The 16,100-nt window shown below is 42.8% G+C and overlaps 1 protein-coding gene across 15 annotated transcripts in view; it reads right to left on the reverse strand.

Moving 5' to 3' along the window:
• Window positions 1-16,100, reverse strand: part of LOC129189368 (ephrin type-B receptor 3-like) — a 74,430-nt gene that overhangs the window by 15,762 nt on the left and 42,568 nt on the right. For 3 of the 15 annotated variants that reach the window (XM_054791016.1, XM_054791014.1, XM_054791011.1), the window contains exons 3-10: window positions 14,157-14,829; window positions 7,783-7,938; window positions 6,659-6,994; window positions 4,773-4,909; window positions 4,007-4,169; window positions 2,939-3,047; window positions 1,591-1,643; window positions 1,329-1,451 (exon numbers count right to left, since the gene is read on the reverse strand). In XM_054791016.1, coding sequence (XP_054646991.1) covers window positions 1,329-1,451; window positions 1,591-1,643; window positions 2,939-3,047; window positions 4,007-4,169; window positions 4,773-4,909; window positions 6,659-6,994; window positions 7,783-7,938; window positions 14,157-14,829 — 1,750 coding nt within the window. Of the gene's footprint in view, window positions 1-1,223; window positions 1,464-1,590; window positions 1,644-2,938; window positions 3,048-4,006; window positions 4,170-4,772; window positions 4,910-6,658; window positions 6,995-7,782; window positions 7,939-14,156; window positions 14,830-16,100 lie in introns of all 15 variants that reach the window. The other 12 variants (XM_054791008.1, XM_054791015.1, XM_054791002.1 and 9 more) reach the window with 8 other exon arrangements.

Here is a 16,100-nt window from a genome sequence, read left to right on the forward strand (position 1 = left end):
GGAGATGGCAGTACTCATTTCACAAACTCTGAGTATCTAACTACGTGGTTTTCAACTTTTTAACCTCACATTTGAAATGCATGAATGATGTGTGAGGTGGTTATCAACATAGCCCAGTTTGTGCTTTCTTAAAGCTTCCAGTATGACACTGTTCGACTAGTTTGTTGATTTGTTCTACTCGTTTACAGGACATGATTTCCTTGTCCTTGCACAGCAACTCTCCTGTTTTGTGGGATGGTTTCACAAAGATGACCTTTAAGAAAGATCAGAACAATGTACCGTAGTGAGTGTTACTCATGTCTTACATTGCCTGCGATCTTGCCTAAGGTTGTTTTTGTTTTTTTTACAGATGTATTTTTTCATTATCTCTGAGGACCAGAAGCTAAGCGCATAACTCTAGCTATCTAGCTAGCTAGTTAACTGTCCCCAATGTGAGGTAAAGTCACAGCCAGGCAAAGTGTGTAAACAAAGATGTCAGAAAAGTCAAACGGTGATCAAACGGTGATCAAACACTCTGGCATTGATAGGCCTGTGGCAAGCGGTCAAATGAAAGTCATTAACATTTTACAGACTAGTTTTGATTCTCACGGGAATATGGGACAGAATGTGCCCCTTGTCAGCTAAATATGGGACGCGTCATTTGTTTATAAACATGGGACAATTCCGTTTTTCAAGGGTCGGTTAAGAGGATAAGTGCAGCCTGCTTAAAAAGACGTTATAGTCTAGTTTTAGTGTTTATTTCTTGTAAGCCTTGTGATTGTGTTGGAAAACTTGCAATAACAACAAAATTATTGGCTGGGAGACATGTGACTATCAATTGACAAAAAATAGCTTTGTGTGTAGTCTGTAATGTTATCCCGGTATGTGGGGGAGAGGGGCGTATTTAATGTTAGCCAAACGTTGTTTTTGGGGTCTTTCACAATTGACTGAACTGCTGTATGTGAAAGTGGTCCACCAAATAATGAGCAGCACCAAAAATGTATTTTAACAGGCCTGCCATGGATTGGACTAAGGAGCGCAGCTCTTTGTGAAACCAGTCCCAGGATCGGGTTCAACACAAAAGGGGTTCTACTCTAAACATTACGTGAGGAACAGGGTGCTAGGACTGTGAGTCATGTTCAATTAAAGAATTGTATTTAGCTGGAAAAACCTGTAAGTGACTACAGAAGAATTTCTAAAAAGTGACAAGTGAGGTGGGGGAGAGGGATGGGGGAAGGGCATACCGATGAATTGAGTGAAAGTACCGCTTGGTGTGAAGTCCTCTAACGGTATGGCCTGGAGGTGACTAGCAGTCTTCCCCCTGTAGCTCAGGAGCTTTGGTGGGTTACCTGCGCCGATGACCTCCTCGATCTTCACGCAGGAGACGTCAATCTCTTTGGCAAACTCCCTCACGGCTTCATTGGGATCCTCATAGGTGAAGGGGTCAATGTAGACCTTCATTCCCGGAGTGACTATTGGGGATTCAATGGCAAGAACAGGAAAGTGAATCTATGTTGTCAAGTTTAAGTTGCATAACTACACAGCAGGATAGTTTCCATCCATCAACAGCTAGCCGGCGTAGAAGGGGAGGGTGCCAACTAAGATACTTACTGTACTGCTGCAGTTTCTCTGTATATTCTGACTCTGAACCGTTCCTCTGCTTTCTGTTTGGAAAAACAAAAACAATTTCAATCACCTGGGCAACAGGAAGATGAAAATACTGTGACAGTGACATGAAGCAGACATCAGCTGCATAACCATACACTGCGCTGGAAACAAGGGAAACATGGTGGGAGTCGTGCTGGCTAAAAGAAGAATGTCACAACATTGTCTGAAACAAGTAAACCTGTTCACTCTCTCTAGCGTCAGCGACACTTCCTCTCATTATTTCTGTACATTCCTATTTTCCATTTTTTCCATCTGTATTTGGGGAGGTTGGGGGGTGGATACAAATGTGATGGCATCGCGAGGGGGCTGGGTTTTTGAAATTGCATGTTAATGCGGTTCCTTTGTTGTCTAACCAGTAACCAGGGCAATAATACCCGATGGTGATTTGCATCTTATTTCAAATTCTAATTTAGTTCCGGAATATGCCGAAGCCCTGCATGTCTGTGTTATTATTTTCTCTGTGTTCTTCTATGGCAGTCTAAGCAGCGGTTAAGCCGAGACCCTACGAGAGACACAATGAAACGGTGTGAAAATAGAGGAGAGTGGAGCGGCAGGAGGGAGGAGAAGAGGGGGAGCCAGAGAGATTATTATTCATTGTAGCGTGACCGATGCCCACGCTTGTCAGCCACTGCCTGAGCAGGCTTGTGAAGGGAACCGAGTGGGTGCCAGTCAGCGGTGGGTGCCAACCTTTCACACATGAATATCAACACAAATGCGGCAGTTCGCTTGTCAAATAAGTTGTATATGGACAAACAATATGGTTCAGCCCAAGTGATGTTCAACTTTGCGAAATGTGTGAACATCAGCTTTCATCCTCCCAATAACTGGGCCCTCCAGACAAGGGCACACCTGGGGTCTTTGTGGTCAGAAAACTCCACAGTGAGTGCCGAGCTCGGAGCACAAGCCTATCAGACCAAACAGCTGCTCCATCATGCTGAGTCCTGTGTGAAAAGTAACGTTTTACCCAAAGCTGTTTACTATTCACAGTTTCACAAGGCTGTCTGGCATTCAGTGGCCTCACAGGTGGCGCACAGAAATCCACGGAGGCAGTCCTGGGGTGGTTTGGAGGACATGTAAACAATGTTGACATTTGGAGCTATCTCTGTTTATTCAAGTTGAACTGAATATATCCTCCGCAAATGTTTCTGAAAAGTTCTGCTATTAGTGCATGCTATGAGCGCCTGGAAGGTAAATGAATTTCAAAGTCCCCAATCTGTCCGTCCATTTTCTACACCAATTATTACCAGATATTGCCAAGGACAATCAGTGTGGAGAGTAATGACATTATTACCTGAGGCAGACAATAGCGATGACCACAACGGCAATGATGAAGACAAAGACGGCAGTAGCTGATCCTACGATGAGGGGTAGCTGCTCTTGCCACAACTTGGGTGGGTCAGCTGAAGGATTACAAAGAAAAAAAGAGATGCTCAGCAAACTTGTAATCCCAGCTGGATAAAATATAGTGTCAGTTTGTACAGTTTGATGGATTGCATGCCTAAGCCAACGTCACAACTGGTCGTACGTGCTCCTATGGCCAGTCTCAAAAAACACAAGAAACGCACGGAGGGCGCATGTGTGGCGATTTCAAGCTGTAGATTGGCCGCAGACCGACCGCAGAGGTTCTTTGTCATGTCAAACAAACTCTATAGGTGCTTACGTTTTTGTCAGGTTGCTTGACAAACTTACGCACATTGTACGTCTTTGTGTGTCATCCGTACGACCAGCGTGTGTCTTTCGTACGTTTTGCTGGTGTCAGGTTTGGGCAAAATGTCAATTCGGACGTCGCACACTTTTGTGTGTTGTGTGCTACATGTGCACCCCACATACTAAATTAGTGTGTTCAGATATTTTGTACGCACTCCATGCGTGTCGAGATCTTACTCCTTCATGATCACCACAACTGTGTTCTCCACGAACAAAAAGAAACCACTGCGATTTGGCCAAAAAAATTGCACGTCCGGTTGTGACCTTGGCTTTTGATAAGAATAGTACTACAGTGAAATCAAGACTCTGTGTTCTCGAGGCTGTTAAACTGGAGTACCAGCCACCTTTATTGAGCTGACCACCGTCTACTCAGCTCACCCAGTCAGTTTAAGAATGTCTTTTTAATCATAAGTACGATGAGAAGCAATTCTAAGGATGATAGCTTGACTGATTGCTCGGGAGTAGATTTTCATCCATTCCCTGCAAGGATTTGGGTTCTTTTCGCATGAAAAATAGGTATAACATCATCACGCTCTATAAGCCTCTGAGCCGTCATTATGTTCAAAAGCATACTCAAATAACGATCTTGGGAGGTTTCACTGCTAAGCCCCATATACCCCGGAATAATGAAAGCTGTCTGAGAGAGACGTACTTTGGAGGTTGGTGCTGAAGTCCGCCGGGCTGCTGTAACGACCGTAACCGGCCACTGTTCGTGCACGGACCTGCACCACGTAAGGCGTACCAGCCTTGAGACCTTCAATGCGGGCATTGCTCCGTTGGGCCGTCATTGTATGAGCGATGGCTTCACCCTGATCCTGCAGAACGACATAGTCAATGATGAAAACACTACAACACATGCTGTACAAGACCCCTGGGTTGTCTCATTAATCATCATCCCGCTCTGATAGCTGCTGTTTCTATCATGGCTGACCAATTTCACTTTGTTAACTGGAGAAAAGGGGATGAAAAAGTAAGGAACTGAAATGGTGAGACGTGTTATAGCTGGCTTGTTAATCCGATGGGACAACGGCAAGACAAGAAACTGCAGATATACAGTGAATGCTTTTGTTTACTCCCCAAGGCACATAGTCACAGTTCTGTGCACTCCTGAAAAATACTTTCTAATGGACGGCTGGAGAGAAGACTAGGGGTAATATGGGAGGCAAAGACGGAGACACAGAATCGGGGGTCTACAGAACGGCAGAGCATAATGGCAAGATGGCAAATGCTCAGGCAGTGAGAGCGTGAAAGGGGGAAATAATTCGGGGAGGATTACACAAACAAAGATTGGGGATGGGAACTTGCCTCTCTGCAACCATGTGTTTATCAGCAGTGGCATTGTTTTCCTCATTTACAAATGCACAGATGACACAGTGACCACGATTGTCAGTGAAATTGGATTGAATTAAAGGACTTACATTTCTGCTTACCTTCTCATGGTATTTAATCTCATAATCCAGAATGATTCCGTTGGGTTTTTCTGGAGGCAGCCAGGACAGGCTCATGGTGCTCGCTGTGGCCGCCATCAGGTGAACTGTAGGTACTGCAGATGGTGCTACACAAGGAAAAGCAAACAGGAGAGAGAAAAGCCACTATTTTAGATAGACTAGACCTTGGATTGGGAGAGAGAGGGTGCCTAGCTGTAAAATCTACAGCCGCACATGTAAATGTGGACACCCCGTGGACCATTATGTAAGCATAATCACATATTGTACTTAGACAAAGAAACACACACTTACAGAAGGAATCAAACACAGTGCTGTTCCACCCACCTCAGTTTCCAGGCTTTTTTTTTGCCTTTTCAAGCTAAGTTTTGTCTGCTTCAGTCTCTCTTTCCTCTCTTCTCAGTTCAGGCCTGGTCTGGCTCTGACTCACTCGCTCCTACATCGAGGTCTTTGTTTCGTAACTGTCTGAGTGTACCTTCTCCTTAAACCTACTCCCTTTTTCCATAGCTACACCTTCTTCCTTTGACGTTTAGCAATCTGTCACCGTCTTAACTTTTTATCACACGCTCCGTATCAATTCTGTCTTAACCGTTCTCTTTTTTTTCCCCTCCACCAACGCCCCTCCCCTGCAGGCTTCCCATTCTTGTTAAAACTTATTTTATCCCCAGTTTTTTTTTTTGTTGTTGTTCTTTGATCCCCGACCCCTTACATTTTTTCTTTTCCAAATCCAGCTTGTGTCTGAGGCCAGACATCCTTCTGTTCTTCATCCCCAAGTCTTTTCTTCTTCCCTCCCCTGCAAGCCCACCCTATCCCAGACCTCCACCACACCTCTGTCTCTCCCAGAAGACAATAGTTCCAGAGTAGATTCCCTGGTTACTCCAGCCAGGGGATTAGGCTCTGTCCTCCAGGGCCAGATGTAGAAGTAACCATGGAGGTGGCCCCCAGGGCTTATCACCACCCTAGTATTTATTTTGGTTCTTAAAGTTGAATGCACATGTGGGGAAAGTCCTGGAGCTACATCGGGGGATAATCTAATCACAGATGATGCTCTCTTGCCCCTTTTTTCCTCTCCTCCTGTTCTGCTCTGACCCAGGGTGCCCATGAATGGACACTGGGGTCTGTCATCCTAGTGCTGCACCCCTCATAAAACAATGAAGGCCTATCATGAGGCACGGTGGAGCCTTTGGGTCCCACATCCACAAAGAGAATACATTTCTTAAGCATCTTTCACGAGAGCTGGGCCACAAGGGTAAAGGACAAGGCCACGGAGAGAAGATGATGAGGGGGATGGGGCCACAGATAATCCTCTATGTTGTCTAAGCCTAGCGATAGAGCAAATTTAACAAAGCGACCAAATACATCCAAAGCTGAACTTAAGAGGTCAGTGAGAACCATAACAAAAGCCTTTTTTACATGGAGACTGTGAAACGTCACCATAAAACCAAAGTCCACCAAGCCACATAGCTCCTTTCTAAAATAGTAGCGCATATATACAATATACTCAACACGTCGACGACATTGACCTACTTACTGATATCGCTGTAGGCTGGTGGAGCAGTGGGTTGGGAGCAGTGGGCTGCTAGAATACTGAGGGTTCAGCATGTTGAATAAACTCCCTATTGCTATTTGGAGTGGTGTTAGAACAAAGCAAGCAGTGGGTGTGTGAAAAAAGTCCTTTACTAAGCTCATTCAGAAGAATGTCTTTGCTCTTGATCCCTGTTCAAAGAAAAAAATATGTAACACACGCCTACCTGCACACAAGGCATTGATCACTACTTTTCGGTACATGAAAATCACTTTAGAACAAAGCCCACATGTTCAGTATGGCTCAAATGGCCTCAAAATTGCAAAACACCTACCAGCCTGATTCGTGGTGATGTTCACTGTAGAAAACTGAGGCGTGTAAGGACTCTTGTTGGAAACGCCGTTGACGGCCTGAATCTCAAAGCTGTACTGCGTGTGGGCTTGCAGGTTGCGGACCGCCACTCTGCGCAGGGTAAGACCCAGGTGGCGCGGCGAGATGTCCACGTTGTCATCGCAGCGAGAGCACATTCCCCGCTCGGGCAGGCACTTCTTGCAGATGACGTTGTAGAAGGTGTCATTGCGGCCGCCCATATCCCTTGGCTCGCTCCATTCCAGAACAAGTGAAGTTTCATTCACACTGGAGATGACATTGCGTGGGGCGGAGGGAACAGCTGCAAAAGGCGTGATGGGATGAGAAAAATGGGTTGGGAAAGAGTATGAATGAAATCTCCGTGCATAATGGCTGCATCAAAATGTGTCTTTTTGACAGTGCAGTCACGTACAGACAATGGAGTTCAGATTGCATCATTACACTAAAATTTATTCAATCATCTCAGCAATCAGCATAACGGCGGTGTTGTTATTTTTTCATGTTAACTGGGACAGTTTTTCTCTTCCTCTTAATGAGTCTGAGAAAAAAGGGGAGACGAGTGAGAAAATTTATTGGCAGACACTTGGCAATTCTTATCCAATTACCGGAACCTTATCTCTAGTTGTGCTGGGGAACACACACACACACACACACACACAAACCCCACTAACCACCTCACCCCAGCCACAGACAGGAAATGTAGATTCTTCCCAGGTCTCCAGTGAATGCATCTGCTCCTACACAAGCGTGTTTGCTTTTAATAAAAGCATTACGGTTACACTGAAAAAAACCGTTAGGCAGAGATAGACTTCTCTTTGTAGGCAGCTGGGTCGAGATGATAACGTTTTGGATAGCGTTGGGAAAACAAGCAGAAGTGTTTGCCTTCTCTGCGTTGTGGTGGGAAAAAAAACTTCTGTCCCAAGTGGTGATAACCGTTACGGAGGACCCACAAGTTCAGGACTTCTGACAATGACTTCAAAACCGGTGTCAACCCTAAAACTGATCTGTCCACTCACTTCTCACTTCAACTTTACACAGGATAAGTAAGACAGACGGATATGTAGTCAAATAAAAGCAGTCTTCACTTACTTGTGCAGGGTGAGTCGGGGGTGTCCGTGTCCGATCGGTAGTAACCGTTTCGACAGGAGCAAACGCTTGCCGCTCCAGAGCTGGCACGGCTGTTTGCAGGGCAAGGCAAACAGAAGCCCTCCCCTTGCTTGTACTTGAAGGTTCCAGGGCTGCAAGCTAGTGTGGAAGGAGAAAGAAAACCAAAAGGGTAAAGAACCATGATTTTTGGTCAAACATATGTCCCATTTTCCAAATAGAAGATCACTATCACGCTGTAAAACAACAACAGCAAACATGGAAAATTCAGCAGTAACTTTACAAGAATAAAGTTGTAATCTAACGAGAAAAAGTTTCAAATTTTACGAGAATAACATCGTAATATTACACTGAAAAATAACATCATTAAAGTAGCATAAAGCTGAAATATTAGAGATCTTATTTTTTTTAAGTCGTAATAGTATGAAAAACAAACTAAATGTTAAAAAAAGTAGCTAGGTTTTGGCATATGAGGTTGCAGAAAAGAAAGAAAGTCAAGACAAGACAAGAAAGTCAAAATATTTTGGGAAAAAAAGGCCTAATTACGAGAAGAACACTTGCAAGAAGAAAGCTGAAATATTTGGAAAATTAAAAAAGAAAACAACAGCAGAAATCGGAAAAAAAGCAGCTGTAGGAATAAAGGAATAAAGTCAAAATGTTAAAAGAAAAATGTTGTATTCACTGAGAAAAAAGTTGTAATTTTACTCACTCACTCACTCACTCACTCATTCACTCACTCACTCACTCATAATATGAGGAAAAAATGTCATTTTAATAGCACACAGTTGAAATATTAAAGAAAAAAATTGATATTTTTTAAAGTTGTAATATTATGAGAAACTAACGTTAGTTGTATTTTTTGGAAAATTAGAGTGGAGAAAAAGTTATAATATTATGGGAATAAAGTCAGAATAGAAAGAAGAAAATTGAAATATTTGGAACATTTAAAAATTGCAAAGATCATACTAATAACATGCTGTCTCAACTGTCCCACAAAGCTGAGACGCAGATTTTTCTTGGAATACATATATAACTTCTTAGCATCTTTTATACAAGTGGCACTTGTATTCTTTCATTTTTTAATATGTGGCCCTCGTGGAAAACGTTTGGACACGCCTACCTCAGAGCCAAAACACTGGCGTTAATTGATATTAACACACACAGCCTGCCCTCATGTGGTTTATTCGCACTCAATACTGAGAAGAATGGTCTTCAAAACCGTAAGCGAATCGCTTTAACCACCTTCTCACTTGAGTTTATCGAAGAAAATACGTTTTTGACAGCATCCTACCCGATCGGTAGGAGGTCTCAGGGGAAGACCCAGGAGAGACTATGTCTCTGAACTGGCCTGGGAATGCCAGGAAGAGCTGGACGAATTAGTCGGGGAGAGGGAAGTCTGTGCTTCCCTGCTTAGGCTGCTGCCCCCGCGACCCGAACTCGGATAAGCGGAAGAAGATGGATGGATGGATCGATGGCCTGATAAATGCAACAAATGAATTTATAGTGGAGGCAAACCTCGGTTTTTGTATGATTTGATTTTCGAAGAAAATTGAGTCCGAGCAACGCATTCATTGGGACGCTGCAATGACGTCAGCCTTCCTCTGGGCTCCGGGTTGTCTGGCTCCCTTTGGTGGACAGAGGCAGCACTGCAGTAATTTTCTATGTTTTCTATGCCCTCCTCCAATTAAATGTTTTTTTTTTCAAACGAAATGCATTATGGGAGGACATTAAATGTGTTTTTTTCCATGTGAAACTCTTATTGGTACATGTTTGTATAGTTCTGAGTTATTAGTTGAGTGTCCAGTTGCTGTGTGATGAGTGATGAGTTTAATGTTGTTTGTAAGATGAAACCGTGAGTCAGACTGTTATATTGAGTCATGACGTCCTGCAAATCCCAGTGGGTTGACAAGTTCGTCATTTTTCCATCGCTCATGATTGGCTCCTGTCAAATAAAGAGCTGACAGGTCCTCACTGACTTATGTGCGCCACAATATGGAATATTTTATGATGTGTTATATATGTACAAATCTGTTTTCCCCCTCTAAATTTAGTGGCTGCGGCTTATACACCAGAATTTAAGGTATTTCCTGTTGGAAAAAATGCCTCTGTTTTTCTACGTTCCGGTTTTCGTCTGACCTTTTGGAAGGAATTAATAACAAAAAGCGAGGCACCACAGTAGTCGTTTGGAGGTTTATATCAGATGATACATTATGGTCAAAAACTGGCACTTTTGTAGGCTCCATAGCAAAGCAAGACAGCATCGCAGGTCAGCATGGCTCACGTCATGTGCAAAAAATGTGTCTCTCGCAAAGGAGAATTATTACCACGGCTTCTGAGTTTGAGTTAGTTTTGGCTTCCTGTTAAAAGGTCGGAGGTCACTGCAGCGGACCACTTAATGCGTTCCTGTCCTGCAAAACTCAATATTAGCACATGGCCTCCAGTTGGCGGAGTCGTGTACATTAGCACTGAGTGTGTTTGTTCTTCCACCATTAATCAGAGTTATCCACACCACTGGCTAAAAGGAAGTAGAGCTGGATAAACACATAAAAATGCCCTTGACGTATAGCAGGCAGCTTCTCGCATGGCCACCCGCTGGCTGAGCCCATGCGGGTTCATTTGAGTTCACCCCGACACAAAGAAAACCATAAGCAATTTCCCTACTCAAGGGAGATAAAAGTATAGGATTTTCAACATGTTAGCCAAATGAAAGATGTTGAGGAAGCGTCCCCATTAAATTGGCTTGAAAATGCTGATCAATCATTTCTCGCGAGTAAAGGGGTCATCGTCTTGCTTTCATCCATTTCCCCCTAAGGAACCAACTAAAGAATGAGAAAGAAAGAGAGACAAGGGGGAGAAAAAAAAGAGAGGAAGAGGTAGAAGATGTGGAGGCAGTGAAAATGTTAATCCCGCAAGCGCTTCTACCCCCACACCCATTCCCCTTCACTCCCCTGTGTCTTATCCTCTCATGCAGAACATAGGGCTTAAGAAGCTGATTAAAATGAATTGTGAAAATGGAAAGTGTGGCGAAAAGAGGGGGGGGGGGGCTGGGAGGGATAGCGCTGCAAATGAGGGGAGAGGCAGGAGAGGCTCATCGATTAGCAGAAATGCAATGTCCTTACTGTAAATCGGATGGTGTATTAATGAGAGAAACGGCCTTCAGATTAGAATGAAATGAGGTGCGGTGTGGGGGGTGGGGGGGTAGTAGAGACTGAGGGGTGGAGAAATGAAGGCGCCGTCCTTTGAAACAGGGGAGAAAGAGAGAGAGAGAGAGAGAGAGAGCAGAAAGAGCATCGTGAAGAAGTATTATTGTGTAACATAAAAGGTGAGGACAGACAACGAGGCCAGACCAGTGGAGCTTGATTAAAGAACAGGGTCCGGTCATCAGGGAACTTCACCTTCTGCCGCCAGGAACAAATTGGTTTCTAACCATTTACAACGCAATCTAATGGAACGAGCGGACCACTATTTTATTTTACATGCAGTACAAGAACGACTTCAAAAATCAGGGGTTTACATTTTCTTTTCTCGTTAGGCTGACAAGTGAAAGTCTCATAGGTTAGACGATGGGGCTAGCTTTGCGATTTCTTTTTTGTCCTTTTGAATTTTTAGTCAACATCTCTGCTACACTTTATACTTTTTAAATCAGGGGTTTCCAAAGTACAGCCCAGGGGCCATTTACGGTCCGCAACTGCTTTTGTTATTGGCCCCCGGCACATTCTAAAAACACATTTAACCAAGAAAATAAAAAAAACAGCAAAAGTGGAAAAAAAGCAGTAATTTTACAAGAATAAAGACAAAATATCAACACAGTAAAGTCATAAAGTTAAGAAAAAATATTAAATAATAATAAACAATAAATAATAATAAAACAAATATTAAAGGACAAAATATTCAATGTTAAATATTAAAGGTAATATTATTATGATAATGAAGTCAAAAATATTATGAGAATAAAGTCATACTATTACAAGAAAAAAAATGTACAAGAAGAAAGATTAAATATTTGTAAAAAAAAAAAATGTTTAAAACAGCTCAAAATGTAATGTAAGGAGAAACGGTTCCTAATAATAATAATAATCATAATAGATTTAAGCTTTGTCACTGTTGAAATGAATACATGTTTTTGTTAAAAACATGAACAGTTTTTAAGTTTTTTTATGTTAATTTATTATTTTTTATATTAAAATATGTTTTAATATAATTTATAATATAATTTTTTTTTAATATTGCAGTGCAATATTTTAGAGAAAATATTTAAAATATATTAAAACATATAAAATATAATATATATATATATATATATATAAATTTTCTGATTTTTAAAGTGGTCCCACATCCTTTTTGAAAGAGTTTGGACACCCCTGTTTTAAATGAAAGCGTCTCTGACAGTGGAAGTCGAAACCGTGCATTTTGATTGCATTTTTTTCATTTAGTTTAATTTTATTTGATTTTATTTAACACAACAATGACACTATCGAGAGATGTCCTGCCCCACCACTCAGATGACCTTCTTCCCCATTCAAAACCTCCCGATTGTCGTTGTTATTCCGAGCCCTACAGCAGGGTGGCTATGCTGAACCTGCACACACAGACACATCTCCATCACCTCTGCTCATCAATAAACCTTGCCAGCTCCCCGTCCCCGCCCCTCTCTCATTCTCCTGTCTCCATTTGACCTACACAACCTGAGCCTAATTTTCCGCCCTCATACCCCTCGCCTCATACTTTCCATTTATCCTCCCCTCTCCTGCTGTCACCTGCACTCTATTTCAGCCGAGACCTTGCTTGGTTAAATTCACCTTGCTCTCAACCTCAGTGAACTCGTCGTGTTGTCCATCAGGCCTGAAACCATCATTGGGGTGGGGAGTGGGGGGGCCTCCCGGCTTTCATAAACAGACAACCTCTCAAGCATTTCCATTTATTTAGCAACCAGCTGCCAGGCTAAAGCGAGGTCAGAAGGGTGAACAACAGGCGGACAGTGTCATCTACAGTACAGTGGATTGTTTTACCATGTAGACATAATGTTGCAAAATGACTTTGAATAGCAGGCGACTGTTACTTTTAACCAACATTAAAATACAGCCGAACCTCAGTTTGATGTTTCGTATGATTCGATTTTAGCCGGACATTCTTCTACCATCTCTGCTATCGTCAGGCCAAACATTGCGTGGAACAAACTGGAAACCTTCCACGGAATGGAGTACCTAAACAAAGCTTCCAACATGTCAGTGACCCAGTCTTTGTACTTTTTTTCTTGACCACGTTCATATTTTTGTGTATCTTCACTGGGTTTATGTTATTTCTTATGGAAAAAAATGCCTCAGATTTTGAATGATCTGGTCTTCGTTTTGGAACAGATTGCGAAAACCACGGTATAAGTAAAATCATCTTTGAGGCTACAATTATGAAGAGTTCAGTTGAGTACAAAGTGAAAAAAATGAGTGATTTGACGCTAAATTACGTTTAATATGAGGTAAAAATGCATGAAAACCTGACTAATATGCCTTAGGTGCTGGCGGAGCAGCCTCAAGAAGGACACCACAGGCCTGGAAAAACTGGCAAGAGCGACGCTCTGTCATTGGCACTGAGCTGGACAGCCTGACATCTGTGCCAGAGCAAAGGACACTGAGGAGGCTCCTTTCCATCATGGACAACCAGCATCATCCAGTGCACAGCATCATCTCCCAACAGAAGAGCAGTTTCAGTGGCAGATTACTATCACTGTCCTGCTCCATCGAAAGACTGAGCAGATCATTCCTCCCCCACGCCATGCGACTTTTGAACACACCAGAGGGGCAGCGCTAAAACACGCACAGAACTGGACTTTTTACCTAATTATGTATTATTATTATTATTATTATTATGTATTCTTATGATTACGATTATTATTATTATTACTTATTGTTATGCATTGTTGCACTACAAATTGGAAGTGAACCGTATTTATTTATTTATGTATGTATCTATTCTTATTTTTCTTTCCTTATCTTTACAGTCTTGCCTTAGTTGTTTTATTTTGTGATTTAAGCTATTAAGTTTATTATGACATTTTCGGAGAGCTGCTCGAAACGTGAATTTCTCTTAATAAAGTATGTTTGTCTCTATCTAGGGATTATTGTTAAATAGTCCGTGAGCCATAAACCATCCAAGACTTTGATTCCAAACATCTCTGCTGCCTTATACAAAACAGTGTTCTTTCTCTGTAACAGACTTCTAGTATAAATACTTCTATTTAATAAGATGTATTCATCATTTGTGATAAAGGGAACCTAAATCAATCCATGCTGGGTCAAGGTGTCAGGCAGAGACTTCGATTAATTCACGATTGCCTCACGGCGTGACATCTCTGTAACGCTCACCTTGACATTGAGTATCCTTCATGGCAGGCTCAAAACCAGCTGAGCAGGTGCAGGCACCCACAGGAACCATCCATTCCCCATCTCCGTTGCAGTACAACTTTAGCGGCACGGACACCTCCAAGGCGTTGGGCACACAAGTTCCAGGGGCAATGACCAAGGATGTCGCTTCAGCTCCGGTTGCTGTCTCTGGAAAAACTGCAAAGTTGGCTATGGTGGTGGAGCACTTCTTATAAAAAACCCTCACTGAGATGAGCGACATGCAAGCCCCAAGGTCCTGGAAGGCCAGATAGAACCCGGCTTTGGACAACGGCCCGAAACTCCTGACTTTAGTGTTAACAAGTCCGGAATCGAGCTTGGAAAAGCTCGTATCTGGCGCGATGGTGTCCACTTTCACGTATGGGTTTTCCATCCAGAACGGACTGGTTGCTGTGGCTGAGTCGGAGTCCGACTCATAGTAGAAGAGGTTGAAGGTCTCTTTGCAGGAGCCTGGGATGTTTGGGATGCTGTTGCAGTCACGCACTGTGAACTTCATCTCCACATATACACGCAGCACATCCTTCCGCGGGATAAAGTCACTGCGTAGCCAGTTATTCTGGTTGAGCTCTCGCACATTACAAACTTGGTAAGTCCGGATGGGATTCATGGCATCGTCATAGCCACTCACTTCTTCCCACTACAAAGAAACACAGACAACAACAATTAGAAGTGATATCTCCTAGTATTGTAGTGTGTAAGATAGCTGGAAACGAGTTAACACCATTATTTTTAACCACCGTCACTCCCAACACTGTGTGCTAGTGTGACGTGTCGATCACCAACAAAATGTCTCTTAGAGCCGGTTCTTTGAAGTGAACAAGTCCTGTTTTTTTCTCTCGCTTTTTTCCGCAGGTGATTGGTCAAAATGTGTAGTGTCGTGTGTGTCGTACTGAGACGCAGGGGGAGGTGTTGAAAAGTGAGAAAATAAAAGCTGAGGCACTTTGTGTTTCTGAATGCCAATTTTCACTATAGACTAGCGAAAACAGTTTTGTACATTTGATTTTATATTTGGCTGTGTAATGTTTTGTTGCTGTTCCATTTGTTTCACGAAATAGTAGGAAATTTATAAATAATACACACAGTCAGATTGGACCTTTTGTCTTCATGAGATGGGTATAATTAGATTTTAATTCATTCATTTTCTATGATGCTTAATCCTCACTAGGGTGGCGGGGGGCTATGCTGGAGCCTATGCCAGCTGACTTTGGGTGAGAGGCGGGGTACACCCTGGACTGGTCTCCAGCCAATGGCAGGGCCCGTATAGACAAACAACCATTCACGCTCACATTCATACTTATGGACCTCTGGAGTCGCCAATTAACTTAACATGCATGTTTTTGGATTTATGAGAGGAAACCGGAGTACCAGAAGAAAACCCACGCACGCACGGGGAGAACATGCAAACACCACACAGAGATGCCCAAAGGAGATTCCAACCCTCATCTTCCAGATCTCCTGACCACTTGGCCATAATTCAATTTTTATGTCAGAAATGTATTTTACACTGTTTTTTTTTTTTTACAAAAAAAAGCTATTTAACAAGAAAGTTCCTAATCATCAAGCATCCATATTCACATGGCCAGTGTAACTGTTTCTCTAGCTAGTGCAGTAAAAAGCCAAGGACGAAAACTGCAGATTCATCACAATTACGGCAGCCTGTCCCCTCTTGAACCTGCAGCCACCAGCGCATGTTGAGCGCATATCTGCGTGGAGGTAGCATACACACCGCCTCACAACCAATTACACTTTTAATTACACTGCAATTATTGCGACGTCCTCTGATAGGATGGGGACAACGTGGCGCTTAACCTTCATGCTTCTTGTTTCTTTCAGTTCTGCTACATCTTTCGATGCTACTACAGCACCCAGGGGGTGAATTACTCGGGATAAAACTGGATTTAACATTTT

The sequence above is a fragment of the Dunckerocampus dactyliophorus genome, chromosome 10 (assembly GCF_027744805.1).
Source record: "Dunckerocampus dactyliophorus isolate RoL2022-P2 chromosome 10, RoL_Ddac_1.1, whole genome shotgun sequence".
Taxonomy (NCBI): Eukaryota; Metazoa; Chordata; class Actinopteri; order Syngnathiformes; family Syngnathidae; genus Dunckerocampus; species Dunckerocampus dactyliophorus.